At 39.2% G+C, this 16282-nt stretch overlaps 2 protein-coding genes across 3 annotated transcripts; both read right to left on the bottom strand.

The window, feature by feature from the left end:
• Nucleotides 1-321: 321 nt before the first annotated feature.
• LOC308099883 (myelin and lymphocyte protein-like) lies at nt 322-7975 on the bottom strand. 2 transcript variants are annotated; one of them, XR_013934395.1, is made up of 5 exons: nt 7855-7975; nt 3275-3442; nt 2027-2170; nt 1175-1303; nt 322-1075 (listed from the first exon to the last, which is right to left on the bottom strand). XR_013934395.1 is itself a non-coding variant. In XM_080448730.1 (4 exons), exons 1-4 carry the CDS (start codon nt 7945-7947, stop codon nt 1229-1231), a joined length of 480 nt encoding a protein of 159 aa, XP_080304856.1. In that variant the 5' UTR covers nt 7948-7975; the 3' UTR covers nt 1095-1228. The 2 variants fall into 2 exon arrangements, 1 of the variants encoding a protein (XP_080304856.1); XM_080448730.1 differs by lacking the exon at nt 322-1075 and having other exon boundaries at nt 1095-1303.
• Nucleotides 7976-9186: 1211 nt separating this feature from the next.
• On the bottom strand, nt 9187-15918 carry LOC308099882 (myelin and lymphocyte protein-like). The gene is made up of 4 exons (XM_080448729.1): nt 15697-15918; nt 11486-11650; nt 10798-10953; nt 9187-10173 (listed from the first exon to the last, which is right to left on the bottom strand). Exons 1-4 carry the CDS (start codon nt 15787-15789, stop codon nt 10099-10101), a joined length of 489 nt encoding a protein of 162 aa, XP_080304855.1. The 5' UTR covers nt 15790-15918; the 3' UTR covers nt 9187-10098.
• Nucleotides 15919-16282: the final 364 nt, after the last annotated feature.

The raw sequence follows: 16282 nt of genomic DNA, 5'->3' as shown, positions 1-16282 counted from the left end.
AATGCATGTGCTGATAAAAAAAAACATATTTAAAATATTGTTTTGATGCTCATATTAACCTTAGGAAGTATCAAGTAGTTTTTTGCTTCGCACATGCATTCCATAGGGCTGGATCACACATGGACAAATGACAGGCGTTGTCCCCCTAGAAGATTAACTTTTTTCTATTTAAGTTTTTTTAAATTATTATTTTAGTTATTTAGGGCAATTATAATGTATTAAAGCATTTAAGGCTTATTAGCCAGGGATCCTTTTAAGTTCGAATCCATAACAAAATTGCCATAACTAATTGACAGTTTCATTCCTTTTCAAAATGTAAATCTTGGAATGATATCCTTTGTGTAATGAACATGAATGTACTGTATAGTCATAGAATGTACAGCATAGGTTGATCACGATCAAAATCTATAAGTCTGACAGGATCAAAAATCATTTGTTTATGAAAAACAAAAATTGTAAAAAAAAAAATTATAATCACAGAGTTAAAATGTAAAATTCTATGGAATATACAATGAGGACTTTTAGTACATTAATTTGCCAACGTAATTAGTAATAGAATACATTGTGGACAGTGGGGGAATCATAATACCCTATCCCTACTCAAACTATTAATTCTACCAATACCTGGTTCATGAAATATACAATAAACGTGATAAACAATATATCACGCTACGATTGGGAAGTAAACAAAAAATGGATCAGCCTACTCACATTACGTTCTGCATTCTTGCCCTCTATATCAAATGTACTGGCATTACTTTAAAATGAGAGACTGAGCATTGTTGTTGTATTAGATTTAGCTCAAAGGCACTTTGAGCAGTGGTTGAACCTGGGAACTACTCCACCCACAGACACCCCCACTTCCCGTCCCTCCAACCACATTTGGCATGTTTCTGGGGCTTAGACCCTTACACTGGGAACCTCGTTGCCCTGGACAGGTGTGTATAATGAGGCACACATGATTCATTTCAGAGTTGGAAACACAATCACATAAACAGTCCATTCAGTCACAACTGACACATACTGTACACATGCATGTATGTACACAGGCGCGCGTGTACACCGTACACACATGCTAAATGTGCACACAAACACACACACGTTCGCGCACACACACCGCAGGCAGACACACACACACACACACACACACACACACACACACACACACACACACACACACACACACACACACACACACACACACACATAGTTCTGTTGGTTATTGTCTTCAGAAGTTCTTCCATCGGATGGCTGAGAGGATAACATGGATGAAATAGAATAAAGTGGCCACATAGCTAAACACCTGAAAGATACACAAAAACATGAGTTTGTACATTAACACTAGTAAATAGAGCTCACTGGGGAGCACAAGGACTTTTCAGGAACAACACATATGCTGCAACATCTAGCGACTGAATGTCTATACTAATTAATTGTATTTCTATTTAATTTTTTTTTTTACATTTTAACATTTTATTTACTTAAAACCTATACACTTTTATTATTGGAAAATGATTTAAAATGGTGTGTGATTAGTTTTACACACAATACCAACCAGGGTGTGTGTGGGGAGGGTGAGCGGGTGGGTGGGTATGGGAGGGATCTTGAATTTGAGGTATTGTTGATCCTTTTAAGGCTCATTTGCTATGTGAAATGTAGGGATTCACTTGATTGCCTGATTGTACATCAAAATCTAAAAACGGAAAATAAAAAAATATATACTTGGGGGACCAGAGTCCCCCGTGGGTCTGGAGCTTGTAGATTGGCATTTTTTATATAATTACATGTTCACCCCAGAATAGGGACGCTAGCTTTCATGTGGTTAAAGGTAAGGTGCTAAAGACTTTATAGCACCGTAACAGTTTTTTTTAATATATAGAGAGCACAAGACAGAATAGGCCAGTTGGGTCTCACACGGGGTACCTACTGCAAACGTGCAACCTTATACAGTTATGGAGGACTGCAACAACTTGTTCTCTAACCCCTGTCACTATAGCCTGATACCTCAAAGTGACATGGTCCTTACCACAGCAGCAATGTCAATCCGGTAGTATTTAACAGCTGTAGGTCCTCCTGCCTTACTTAGAGTAGAGTAACTTAGAGTAATAATAGCCAGATCCACCGCTGCACTGAGGTAGAAGAACGCTGCCAAGCCATGGTAGGCAAAGTCCTACACACACACACACACACACACACACACACACACACACACACACACACACACACACACACACACACACACACACACACACACACACACACATACACATATCACATATCACATTACTACTAGTGCTATGACATTAGATGCTACACATAGTAATACTACTACAATACAACAACAGTATAAGAGCAATGACTTTATAAAACTTTTGTTCTCTACAAGTGCAAAATATAGCAATAAAAGCCACACTGGACTGACTTCAGTGTAAGAAAATACTGTACATAAATATACAATACTGTACAGTCATGGATACTTTCTCTCACTCACACACACACACACACACGCACATGCACACGCACACATACACACACACACACACACACACACACACACACACACACACACACACACACACACACACACACACACACACACACACACACACACACACACACACACACACACACACACACACACACACACACACACACTTACTATACTTATGAGGATGTCAAAACCAACTTTTCATTTTTACTTGGCTAGCCCAACCTGACCCTAACCTAAAACAAGCCCTGACCTTAACCTCAACATCCCTCATCCTACACCCAACCCTCTCAAATGTCTAATCCCAACCTGAATATTTTAACCCTAACTCTTTCTTAACCATTAAAATGAAGCATTTCACTTTGGAGGATCCTTCTCTACAGTGCCTCTATTCCTTCTCCTGCCCATACTTTCTTCCCTTCACTCAATATTCTCCCTCACCGCTTATTCATCCTCTAACCCTATTTCAAGAATCCAGAAGGGAACTTATTTGTCACTCACTCATGCAGAAACAAGCAGCCAAATGTCCTACCTTCCCTTCTTCGTTCTCGCTCACTAATCTCTCCTTCACCTCCACCTCTCTCACTCTTTCTATTACTGCCCTGCTTCTAGCCTATACCCTCCTGTAGTTCCCTCATCCTTTCCTTCCTACTGTACATCTCTCCATTTCACTTTCTCTTCCTCTGTATCCTTCCTAAACTTCATTTGCCTCCTATCCTCCTCTCTCCCTCGCCTCCGCATGCATTGATTTCTCTCTCCTCCTCCTCCTCCCCTCTCAGGTCTTACAGCAGCAGCCCAGCCAGAGCTGTTTTTGTGGCCACCGGCGACGAAGATCACCATCCACAGGAAGGTCATGACGAAACAGAAGACAGACACGAACATCACCCAGCCCAGAGGGTTGGGTGGGCTCACATGGGTGGACGCCACCAGGATCCACACCAGACCCCCAAACACCTGGAAGAATTGATGGAGAGATGGGTGGATGGATGAGTGGGTGGATGGATGGATATCCTTTATTTTTGTATATATTAGACAGACAGACAGAATAGATAGGATAGATCCTTTGAATTCGTTTTTGCTCCTTTCGTTTCTCCTCCTCTCTGCTCCTATCCCACACCTCTACTGACCTGTTTATTTTCTCCTCTATTTTCTTCTCCTTTCCTCTCCTGTAACCTCTTCTCTTCCACACTACCCTCTCCTGACTGTCAACGTTCCACCCCTGAAGACATGGAATCCTACCATCAGCTGCGCTGTGTTCCTCTGGTTTCTGCACCTGCGGGATATTTGTCTTTTGTCTCTCATGTCCTGTTAAATCAATCCTAGTTCAAATACTTCACTTCTAAATAGCAGCTGTTATCAACATGTCCCCTCTCTTCTGTGCTCCTCTCAACTCCTTTCCTTTTGTTCCATGTGAGGAAGGATCGTGTGTCTTTCCATTTGAAATCAGCCGACTGGGTGAGTTCAGGTAAAGGCTGCGCTCCCCTCGGTTATGAGAATAAATAAACACTATCCATGAAACCTGATGAACATCGAGCGTGACAAAGATGTGTCTGTTTTTTGGCCTCTATAAACTATAAAAGGCAGAGGTTGGGTCACCTGTTACTGTCTATCTGTTTAGCCAAGCGTCACTACCACTATTTTGACATGGCCAGTGGTGTTGTAGGCCAAAACAGCATCCTGTGGGCTGCCAAACTTCCTGGGTGGTTGATGACAAGTCACAACTAGACTGTGGTTGTATATCTTTGATGACTTACTGGTAAATTGCATTTAGGCGTGCAACAATTCATAGAACAAATCCATTAAAAAAAGTATAAAGAATCATCTGTTTTAATCAATAAGACTTTTTTAAATGGCAAAAATTGCGAGCCTATTTTCAAATTTTTGATTTGTTTCGTTTATAAAAACGAAATCCCCAAAATGCGCTTTTCTATTATTTGGTTACTCGAAAAAGTAGTCAGTAAAATAAGTAGATCTGTGGTTCGAGGAACTGTTCCATAGGCTGCTGCAGGTTTATGCCGCTGCAGCCATGTGTGTCCTGTTGAATTTCACGTAAGACACTGACCATTTGTGCTCACTTATAATAACGAATAATGAAAAATAAATATAACTATACATCCACATCCATTTAAAAAGGTATGAAATAAAAGTACCCCCCCCCCCCCCAAATAATAATTGGAATATCTTTGTCAGAATGTCAAAACTCCAGAATTATTGTTTTGTTTACCTCTGTAAGCTAGCTGATGGCAGCCATTATCCATTTGTTTTCATTGGGTAAGGCACTTTTGACCCTAAATGTGTTCTTGTAAGGCGGCCATCACGTTACAAGGTTGCAGACAACATGATTGCTGCCTTACAAAGGTGACATGAAAATAACAAACCTTATGCAACAGAGGTGTGACTTCTAGGCTGAATGTTGTCTAGTGCAGTGATTCTCAACCTTTTATGGATCAGGGCCCGCTTGAAAATCTCCAAAGCGTTTGCAGCCCGGCCCGTCTGACTGCTTAACATGGCAGCTAAACCTGCCATGTTAAGTAGTCAGGTGGGTGGGCCACATGCATTTTCAGAGCATGTCTATTTGTGTTTTCCGGCTTGGATCAATACGTTCCTATTTATCGGTATCACAATGAAAACAAATGTTTCAAAAGTTGTAAAGAAACTTACTTAAAAAAAATATGTTCTATTAATATTTTAAAATCCCAAATGGGGCACTCCCGGGCTGCCGACTTACAGACTGTATGATGGAAGCATTTGTCTGGCTAAAGACTAGTTCAACCAGCTGGTGAAATTTAGAAAGATTTCAAAACAAAAATTCAGTGGAATGTTTAAAAAAAAAAAATATTATACATTTTTTAACTCAATCAGATTTGGATTAACATTGATGATTTAACAGTGTAGGTTCACATAGTTAAGATAGTTGTCATTGTCAGTGACAGCAAAGAATACCAATGTGAATCATCTGTTACTATAATACACAGTTCTGACTGCAAGAGGGCAAGGCAAACCACTGACAACAGTTTTATCCACTTTTAACCTGTACTGTGTTTTGGGCATGTCATTATAGGAACTAATGTTTTTTCAAATGTCACAAATTAATGTTTCTAATATTTTCAAGAATGTTAAAAAATGTTTCAAAAAATAAAATAGCTGATCTACAAGCTCACAACCAAACACACATAGATCACCTATTTTCACGACACTACACCCTTGTATGACAAAGCATAAAAAAGGGCTTAAGTGGTTAAGTATTCCAACTTACTGACACATGCCTGGTTGCACATTGCAAATGCATCCATATAATGGAAACAAAACTTACAGTGATGTAGAAAAAGCCAAGCCCTTCTCAAGTTAAAACACTTTATCTAAAACATTCCACAGTTGTGACAATGTGACACTCACACTAATTAATTGAAACAATTGTGTATTTGCACTAGCAACCCTACTTAATAGAAGAAATGTTTGGCAAACTGCCCAACCCTGCTTAACAAATAGTAGGGCACTCTGACACCGTTGGGTGTATTTTAAATACACTGTCTGCAGTATCTGTGAACACACTCATATACTGTACACAGTGCACACACACGCACACACACGCACACACACACACACACACACACACACACACACACACACACACACACACACACACACACACACACACACACACACACACACACACACACACACACACACACACACACACACACACACACACACACACACACACACACACACACACACGTATGTACACATACGTGCCGTGCACACACTCCCAGATGATCACCGGTTCAAATCCCCTGACTGGAAAAGAAGTGGGGTGAATGAACTTCCTTCATTGACCACTGTTGACGTGCCTTTAAGCTAGGCGCATAACCCCAAAATGTCTTATTGGTAGTTAGTTAAAGGCCGTGGTTGTCCAGGGTAGTTACCAGATGTGACTGTGTAACTGAATAACTAGAGCAGGGGTTTGCTGATTAAAAACTTGAAAGGCAGACCTTCCCTTGGAAATACAAAAACAAAATAACTGTATCTGTAATCTTAAATTGATAAATCTCATTAACAAAAGAAAAGGAAGGAAAATAAATCCTGTGATTATTGTTGAAGTGGCTTTAAGAAGTAGATTTTCTGTAATTGTCTTTTTTCTGGAACATAATGTGGCCCCATTCTTTCTGAGATGTGCAGATATGAGTGAAACACAAGATGTCCCACACATCACCACCCATGCAGGACACTGGTGTGCAGGTGTACTCATTCCCAAAGCCAGCGGTTCTGAACAAGGGGTCCGGGGACCCCCAGGGGTCCTTGAGGGGGTTTCAAGGGGTCTCCAGCTAAAGGATTGATAGTTGGGAACCAAAACGGACAGTAGAAGGAGTGTAAAAATGAGCCAAATGGACCCATGACACATAGGATTGTACTGCATAGAGATTGCTTAAAAGGTTCCATGTTTTGACACTTGACTTAGCTGTACTTTTAAGTTAGAGTATCTTTTAGCATTATGCTCCAACTATCACATTCATTAAAAAGTAGTTTAATCTGCCATGACTCACAAAACATGTTCATTAGCAGAGCCATGCTACCTCTCTCAGTGTTTTTTTTAACTATGAGTAAAAAGTATAAAATGATATGTAAAGATTTTATATATTTTTTACATCCTCAGAACTCATTCGGGACTATTTTTTACTGTGTACGGTTGTGCTGCACAGGGCTCAGCTGTGACTTCAGACATGTACAGTAGCTGTACAAAACACTGTGGTAGTGGGTAACTGGCCGTTGCAGCATGTGTGCGCTGTCAACTTACCCTGAGGATATAAACGTGAAAAATGATATCTTGCAGGTAGTTTTGCCGCTTAAAATGCCTTACAAATCAAAAAGATTTACACTGTACAAGACAAACCCCAAACCCCTCACATACTGTAGTTGAGTCACTATCTATAGTATAAACGGCAGTTCACCCCTGAGCACTTTCACCATTGTCATTGTTATGTGTTGTAGAACGATTTTAAAAAAAACTTGTCTTGTAATTGAGCATTTCTAGCCGAAATATGTTACACCCTGCAAAAAACAATCAAATTAATCTAAGAAGGCCAAATTTATATACTGCAGGTATACTTTTGTCTGCATTTTCAGTGTTCAAAAAAACGTACACCACATATTTCCTGGTCCTGCATTGCCCACTGAAACTGATATTGTTCGTATTATGTGTGTAGGGAATGCTTCAAGGGAGTGGGTTGGATGTGCGGATGACACCTAGAAAATCTATGAAATATTCTCTTTTTTACATAATGTTGACTATGTTATTATTACTGCAGTATTAGCCTGCCCTGTTCATAATGCAATTTGTACTATTATAATGATAATATTCAACTCACCAACTCAGGCAGATAAAATATATCCGGGGCGGTGGTACATATCCCCAATCCACTGGGAAGGTTCCCCATCGGCTGAGCAGTAGTTGCTGCCATCACTGCCTTTTCCTTTGACTCTCCGCGCCGGTCCTCAAAATCACGACTAACGGAGCCACCGCAGGTGTCACAGATCCTTATAAGAAAGATAAGCAAGCAGGCAAACCCGTTTTGCCATTGTGGTTTGGCTCAGGGCCCTGCCCCATTGCTAAAGCTCCTAACATCCGTTCTTTTTAAACTGACACACCCTCTGTCACTGAGATGTTAAGTCTACCCGTTAACTTGCCAAAAGGCTTGCATTAGGGAAACGTGAATGCATTTTGGAAAGGTGGAGTTTTTAGCCCATAGCCTGGAGGGACTGTTTATGACTGCCTACTGGTTGTCATATAACATCTAAATATCGTCTCTGTCGGGTGGAAACCTCATATGTCCAAAACTTTAACTTTTCAGGATTCAAATTCAAAAATAGAAAAAGTAGCAGATCTACAAGCTCAAAACACAAAAAGTTTAAATATGTAGATAAGAACTTTCTGCCCGACAGCAACGATATCAGTTGACAAGTTTACACACAGCCTATAGTTGTTGTTTTTTAATGCGTGCTAATCACCTGCCTTTTTATGACTTGTGTGTTTTTAATTGATTTAAGTTGATAATTTGATGCTATTGATAGTTTTAATTGATGTTATTTGATCTTCTGACTTTTGCTTTGCTGTTTTATCTCTTGTGTTACCTTTATCTCTTGTGTTACAGTATAATATGGATGGGTGTATAAATAACTACAATAACATAAATACAACTACTAATAAACAGATCAATACAAAATAATAAATGCTTATGAAAAAATGAATTCAAATCAATTTGCTGTATAAACAATGCTAGAGTATGTTGTCTCTAAACAACATGTTTATTTATGACAATCACAACTCAACCTTCCCTCCAGCTATGGAATTCCAAAGCAATGACTGGAGGCTACAACAAAGAATTCAAATTCATTTCAAAGTTAATAGTTAATAGTTAGTCACCGTTTGAAAAATGAGATTGCCCTTAGTGAGTTTATTCATTAACAAATATGTATGATATTGTTGAGTTATTTTTTTATTTAAGTCATTTTATCAGGATTGTGAATTTATTTATTATCTGTTTTATATTAATGAATTAACTCTTTTTATTTTTAATTATAGTAGCTTACGTCAAAGTTAAATCTTTACCCTTCCCTACTTGCAGTAGAATACAGGCATGCAATCCAATATCACTGTCTCTCCTTGCCCTCCCTCTGGCTGTGTAATAAAGAAGCACAAGTTGTCAAATAGATTTATTTCCCATCAAAGATTCATGTAAGATCTGTTACGGGACACTTGTAAAATATTTACATGTAATCTATATATTCTATATAAAGCATACATTTCATCCACAAACCCAGATTCCATGATCATTCAAGTGTGAACAAATCAAAGAGTAGTGTTTACATTACAGTGCCCTTAATGGAGCAGTAAACACGTGCATGAAATAATAGACCACTAGTATGATGTCATTTTCTTTTTGTAACAACAAAACATCAGCAGCATAGGAAAAAAGACATCTAGTAAGTCATTTAAACATGTGCATCTCCAATCATTTTAAAGCGATGTTGAACTTTGATAGAACCTTGGATTGTATAGTATGTCCAAATATTGTCAATCATCTTTATCTGTTGCTTCTGACCTGGTATAAGTCCAGGTATAACTTATGGCACCTATTGTATTTCAGGTGACTGATATTTGTGACCGAATTGTGATTAAAAAAAAGCGTACTAAAGAATTTACACCAAGGGTAATACAATATACTGTAACAGGAATACAGCCAATTCACATTCTTGCGTGTGTGTGTGTGTGTGTGTGTGGGGGGGGGGGGGGGGGGGTGGAATAACTACTTGCAGAGACTTATATCATGCCAACAAGGTAGCTACAGTATTACAACAATGTTAGAACAAAGTCTAACTTTTCCTTTTTTCAAAAAATTCTACTCTCAAAAACAGATAGCTGCTTGCTCTTAGATTATAACAAGTGACAGCAAAATAAACAAATCAAAGTTTGAAGCTTTTTAAAGGACAGTGTAACATAGGTGGCTCCTCTCCAGTGAGAGGTTATTTTGGGTATTTTATTCAGTCCCAGTGTACGCCTTTTGTCCTTTTATTATCCTTTCTGTGTTTTTGTAGAACCGTCTGTACTTTGTTCAAGAGCTCTTCCACCTGATGGCCGACAAAATGGCGTGAATAAAGTACAGCAGAGTGGCTACGTAGGACATCACCTGCAAATACAGTGGGGATGGGGTGCACAGAAGGGGAATTTTACATTCTTCAATTGACTTCCAGTCAGCTGTTAGAGCTATAGTTTCTTGAGACATACGTGTTTCCGCCTACTGTAACAGTCAGTAAAAATAGCAGATGTGTACGGTCAGCTATAGGTGAACATTTGGAAGAAATAGCAGATCTTCAAGCAAAATACAAAATATATAGGGTTTAAGTGGTTGACCCATTATGTTTAACACAGCACAACTTCAGAAGCTGCAACATGTTTTTCTCACAATTGAGTACAGTACAAACCTGTTACAAATTGCATCTGTGTGTTATAGGCCTCTATACTATATGTTCTTATATGTGTGTACATGCATACGTGTTTGTGTGTGCACACTGCACATGTGTGATCATGTGCAAATGTGTCTGTGATTGTGTGTGCATAAATGTGTGTATTTCTATTTGTGTGTAAGTGCATGTGCATGATGTTCACCTGTTGTGTGCATCATTCAAGGCACATAGCCTACCGTATTATGGGAGTGTGTACGAGTGTCTATGTGTGCATGATTGAGTGAATATATATTTGTGCTGCCTGCGTGAATGTTTGCGTCCATGCGTGCGTACGTGTGTAGACCTACAACTGCAGCGATGTCCAGTCTGTAGATTTTGAGCAAATCTATGCCAGTTGGCCAAACGGTTAACTTTGTCAGCACTCCAATGTCAAGGGTGGTCGAAGCCAAGGCTACCGACGCACTAAGGTAAAAGACAGCAGCCACAAAATGATAGCCTACATCCTGCAGAGAGAGAAAGAGAGAGAGAGAGCAGAGGAAGAGAAGAAATAGGGCAAAGAAAGGAAGACAGAGGTGGAAATGGGGAAGACGAATGAGAGAAGGGAGAATAAGATTATTAGTTGAGTATTTATTTATCTATGTTTATACCTACAGACTTACCTACCGGTCTTTATATCTATCAGCACATCAACTAAGTCAACGAAATGAACCAATTAACACAGTGATTTTCAACCTTTTCATATTTCAAGGACCCCCAGTTTGATATGCATTAGGCCACGGACCCACATTTGATATGATTTTTATCTCTAGGACCCGAATCTACACTGTGAAATCTGCAGTGTTAATTCTGAGGGTACATATGGAACCAAATGGACCCGTTCCATTCGTACTCTCAGGGATTTTTTTTGTTCGTAACTATCTAAACTAATAATTTAGCTAGGGATTCCCTGGAACCCCCTCACGGACCCATGGGGGACCCCAAACAGCACGTTAAGAACCAGTGAATGAACAGATGAACTGATGAGATGTGTCTAACCAGAGAGAACCAGACGCTGTTCTTGTTGCATCCAGAGGCAAAGACCAGGAACCAGATGGTTGTGAAGACAAAGCAGAAGACGGAGACAAACATCACCCAGCCCTGGGGATTATCTACATACACACGAGTAGACGCCACAAGGATCCACACCAGACCCCCAAACACCTGGGGAAGATAGTTGAGAATAGATTTAACAGATAGATAGCACACTCATCCATGTACATCTTTGAGCTCTTAGATTTAAAGCTGCAATCCATAACTTGTATGTCCTACCCTGGAATCCTGGAACCCTGGAAATGTCTTCCACTCAGCTAAGAGGCAATCCACACAGATACTGTGCTTAATTAAGAGCTTCCGGCAGTACTACTTGTTAACCAGTAGGTGTCCTGACCTAGCCGACACCAGGGTCTAAATTTGTCAATGGCAGAGTAGGGAGGCCACCTCCAACCACTGGAGATGTGCTAGTTATTTTCTATTAATTTACTCTGGGCACGGTGGTGCAGTCGGTAGCGCTGTCACCTCACAGCTAGAAGGTCCTGGGTCCGATTCTCAATAAATTACCACCTTATGTTACCTGGCTATTAGGAATTGGAATTAATGTACTGTAGGAGCTTACCAAACTTGCTCGCAGGACTGGCTTACACTGTATGTACACACACACACACACACACACACACACACACACACACACACACACACACACACACACACACACACACACACACACACACACACACACACACACACACACCCTAGAGCAATTCAAAAGTCACTTTATACATTTTGTATTTGAGTGTACAGTAAGTATTTCAATCAATTCCATTTGATTTCTTATTTGTTTCTTGTATTATCTATTTTTCTTTCTCTTTTACAATTTACAATTTAGCAGATGCTCTTAATCCAGAGTGATTTACAGTAAGCAAAATTGATTGTTTTTCGAAATAATGTTTTATCTCTAAATGTGTTAGAGGATCAAAGTACAGTAAAGTACATCAAATGGTATAAAATGTAAGGCCTCTTGTCACCATCATAAGTTATTCCACAAAATATTAAGGGTTAATTTATACTACATTTTTATCTGTGAGTGTACAAAAAATGTAACTAAATTGACAAATTCGGGTGCATAAGGGTCCATTTGGTTACATTTGCACTCTCTCAGCGTTAATTTTACACTGAGGATTTTACTGTACATTAATGTAACCATAGAAAGCATACACAGACATAAACAGAAACTCTCTCTCACACGAACACACGTGTGCGCACGCACGCGCACACACACACACACACACACACACACACACACACACACACACACACACACACACACACACACACACACACACACACACACACACACACACACACACACACACACACACACACACACACACACACACACACACACACACACACACACACACACACACACAAACAATACTGCCAGACTCCATTCCCTCTCCTCCTTTGACAAACACACAGCTGAAAGCTTCCTAGGCATTTTGATAGAGCACGTAACAAGAGCATGTGCTCTCAGATAAGTGCAACTTTGAAAAAAGAAAAGAATGACAACCATCACTGTCCTGAAATGACCAATCACATTGTGTGGCTAAGGGACCCAATGATCAAGATATTCTTTTATATATATAGGAAAATGTCCTTGGACAAGATGATGATACTTTAAGAGTATGAATAATGAAGCTGTTCTTTTCCTCCAAAATCAACATTTTTAGCAGAGAGCCCTGCACTTGAAGTTCATCATTCAATTATGCTAAAGCAGAGTATCCACCCTGTAAATGCATCAGACTTCTGTCTGCCAAAGACTTTCAATTTCTATTGTGGTCTTCAAGATGCACTGGAATTTGTCTCAGATTTGTGTTTTGACACTTCTTTTAACCACTTCTTTTTTGGGGGGCCACACACACACACACACACACACACACACACACACACCCTTCCCGAAAATAGCTAAAATTGCTTGTACATTGGCTATTTTCCCTGTTAATCATACATCAAAGTATATAGGGTTTAGGTGTATTGTAAATATGTCATTCCCTGAATTCAGCAATGCTACACATGCAATTGTTTTATCAACTTCATGAAGCCAGTGCATTCCATACACATTTGTTGTGTATTTTTGGCAACCGGTGCAAGGAGAAAGGGGAAGAAACCCACAGACCTATGGGTTCAAAATAAGTCCTAAATTATTTGATTGAGAAATTAACCTTCATGTTAGTCGAAACAACCTTAGGCTGGGAGTCTTGGGTAGAACTGAACAAACAACTGCACCAAATACAGTACCTACTGTAGTCATGGGAAACACAGCATAGCCATTAAAATATTGCATTAACTAATGGTTTGCAGACCGTCATCAAATACTACATAAGCCTTGTACACATTAATTGCTTTAATAATTCATTTTTAACTAAAATCAAAGTATTTTTTGTTCCTGCTCCTGATGTTTGTCTCCTTCCATGTGATAGTAAGCCTTATGGCTCAGAGCCCACATTTCACTAAGTATAACACATTCAATCCTTTCTATTCCAGGTCAAGGGCCACTGGTCAGCAACCATTTAAATCAAACAAGACTATAAAACAAGAACAAGATATTATCTCTAAGCCATCTGGCCTCAGCTACACTTATCTTGATAGCAGGTTGAAATGGGATAGATACACTGCCAGCACAAACCCAGTTTTTCAGCTAAGTAGCACAGATTTAATCTCTCCATTGGTGCCTATACAGGTAAATATCGTATTTCAAGTGAGTGTGCCATGTTTATGGAACTGACATTGTTTTCCTCAATGCTTTTAAATTAACCAAAAACCATGTTGTGCTTTTTCAACAGTGGAGAAGGAATGATTGGTAACATTTAATAAGAGTTTTTGTCAACTATCATTATTACCAAACTCCAAAACTGATTAAAATCACGAAATCAAACAGGAAGGCAGAGCGTAGGCAACTTGAGTTTACCATAAAGTGGTAGAGTGGTAGAATGATAGCTTTTCAGGACAGACAAGTTGGGTTGTCCTTAGTTTATTAAACAGTTGGGCTCTGTTTGTATTTTTTCATTGCAGGCTATGGAGTCATAGGAGAAGGTTACAAAAAGGACTAGGGGTCAGCTATGGTGACATCTTTTCACTGTCCATGCTTGTCACCATGCTTGGGGGACATGGGGACAAGATTGATGGGGGAAATAAATGCTGTTGACGAACTTATGTTTTTAGCTGTTTGTTACACTGACATGTCCCCATACATTTACAAATACAGTGAAAATGTGTTTTATAGTATTCTGACAAAACTCCAAAGCAATTAAAAATGCATGTCAAATTTGATAAAAAAGACTCTTTACAAAAGAAGATCACAGAAAATTAAGAGGCAGAACAGATAGAATTAAATTTCTCTGCAAAATGAAGAAAGAATTCCCTCCAAAATGGGATATCCACCACTTAAAATAGTAGCTATTCAATTATACCAAAATCATTTATAGCACAAAACCCTATATATTCTATTTTTAAAAGAGAGCAACTCCATGACAGAATTACAAGAGGGCCACATAAGACTCTATCTTTTATTCTTGAATCAATAAAGGTCTATCTATCAAACACACTGCATTCTCTAAAGGTATAATGATAGGGTCATAGTGTGGTTTCTACAAAACGATGTTTTTTTACTGTAGCTAATTTGGAAACAAGGAAATCAAAATAAGTTGAATTCGAGTATTTTATATAGTATATTATGAGTCCTCATATAGCAGCAGTGCAGCATACACAGCATACATCAAAGTCAGCATTTTATTAGGAACCCCTGAGACTATAAACCCAGCCTACAAGTGGTCTTATCTTTAGTTTGTCAGGTAATTTCTCTAGGCTCTGCTAGGTCTAGTGATCAAATACGGATTCATGTTGACTAATGCTCTGTAGAGAAACAGATTAATATCTAACTGGAGCCTCAGTGGACGATGGATGAATAGAGAGGGAGAGAGACATAGAGATCCCGATCTAAATGGGACTGAGCTCCATGTAGATTAGAATGATGGATACTTGGATACTTATAAATAAGGTATACATGGGACAAATGATACTGCAAGGTATGGATGGATGGAAACAGAAGAGAAGATGACAGAGATAGGGTGTAAAAGAGGGAGAGAAAGAGAGAATCCCACAAACAAGAAGGCAAAGTCTCCTCTGTAGTATAAGAAGAATGAGAAACTTACCCACTCTGGGAGGAAGAAGATATCAGGAGCTGTGGTGAAGATTTTGCCCCCACTGGGCAGAGTGCTGCTGCTGACAGATGTGGTGGAAGCCATAGTTTCCAATGTGTGTGTGCCTGAGGGTGTTAAATATAATATGTGTCAGGGTTAACCCGTTGTGTTATGTGGGATGTAGGTCTGCTTTTTAAAGGCCTGTGTGTGCCTGTGTCCTCACACCTTACTCTATCTCGGTCTCTGTAACTCACTCCCTCCTCTCCTCTCCTCCTACCCATCAACAGATTAGGCGTTTTTTTATTCTGTGGAAATTCCAGTTGGACAGGTTGCTTGGTAGTATTGCAAGAAGCAGTTGTCTGTACAGTATTTGGACATTATTAAAAACATAAAAGAAGAAGGTACATATGAAAATGTCTGAAAATGTTCTGTAAAAGCTATTCCACAATAACAATTTATTTGTATTCTATTTGGCTGCCTTTATGCACTTTTTCCCTTTCATTTGAATGGAAAATGTGTGTGTGTATGTATGTATGCATGCATGTACATATGTATGTATGCGTATGTATGCGTGTGTTCCCTTTCATTTGAATGGCAA

This window comes from Gymnoscopelus braueri, assembly GCF_963280865.1.
Source record: "Gymnoscopelus braueri genome assembly, chromosome: 14".
NCBI lineage: Eukaryota > Metazoa > Chordata > Actinopteri > Myctophiformes > Myctophidae > Gymnoscopelus > Gymnoscopelus braueri.
The sequence above is the reverse complement of the archived record's forward strand: the minus strand, read 5'-3'. Positions and strand labels throughout refer to the sequence as shown.

Coding starts and splice junctions, on each gene's coding strand:
- LOC308099882 (XM_080448729.1), bottom strand. CDS start 15,789: ATGGCTTCCACCACATCTGTCAGCAGCAGCACTCTGCCCAGTGGGGGC. Junction 11,651..15,696: donor TCTTCTTCCTCCCAGAGTGG/GTAAGTTTCTCA, acceptor TATCTTCCCCAG/GTGTTTGGGGGTCTGGTGTG. Junction 10,954..11,485: donor ACAGCGTCTGGTTCTCTCTG/GTTAGACACATC, acceptor CTCTCTCTGCAG/GATGTAGGCTATCATTTTGT.
- LOC308099883 (XM_080448730.1), bottom strand. CDS start 7,947: ATGGCAGCAACTACTGCTCAGCCGATGGGGAACCTTCCCAGTGGATTG. Junction 2,171..3,274: donor GCTCTGGCTGGGCTGCTGCT/GTAAGACCTGAG, acceptor GTGTGTGTGTAG/GACTTTGCCTACCATGGCTT. Junction 1,304..2,026: donor GGATTGACATTGCTGCTGTG/GTAAGGACCATG, acceptor TGTATCTTTCAG/GTGTTTAGCTATGTGGCCAC.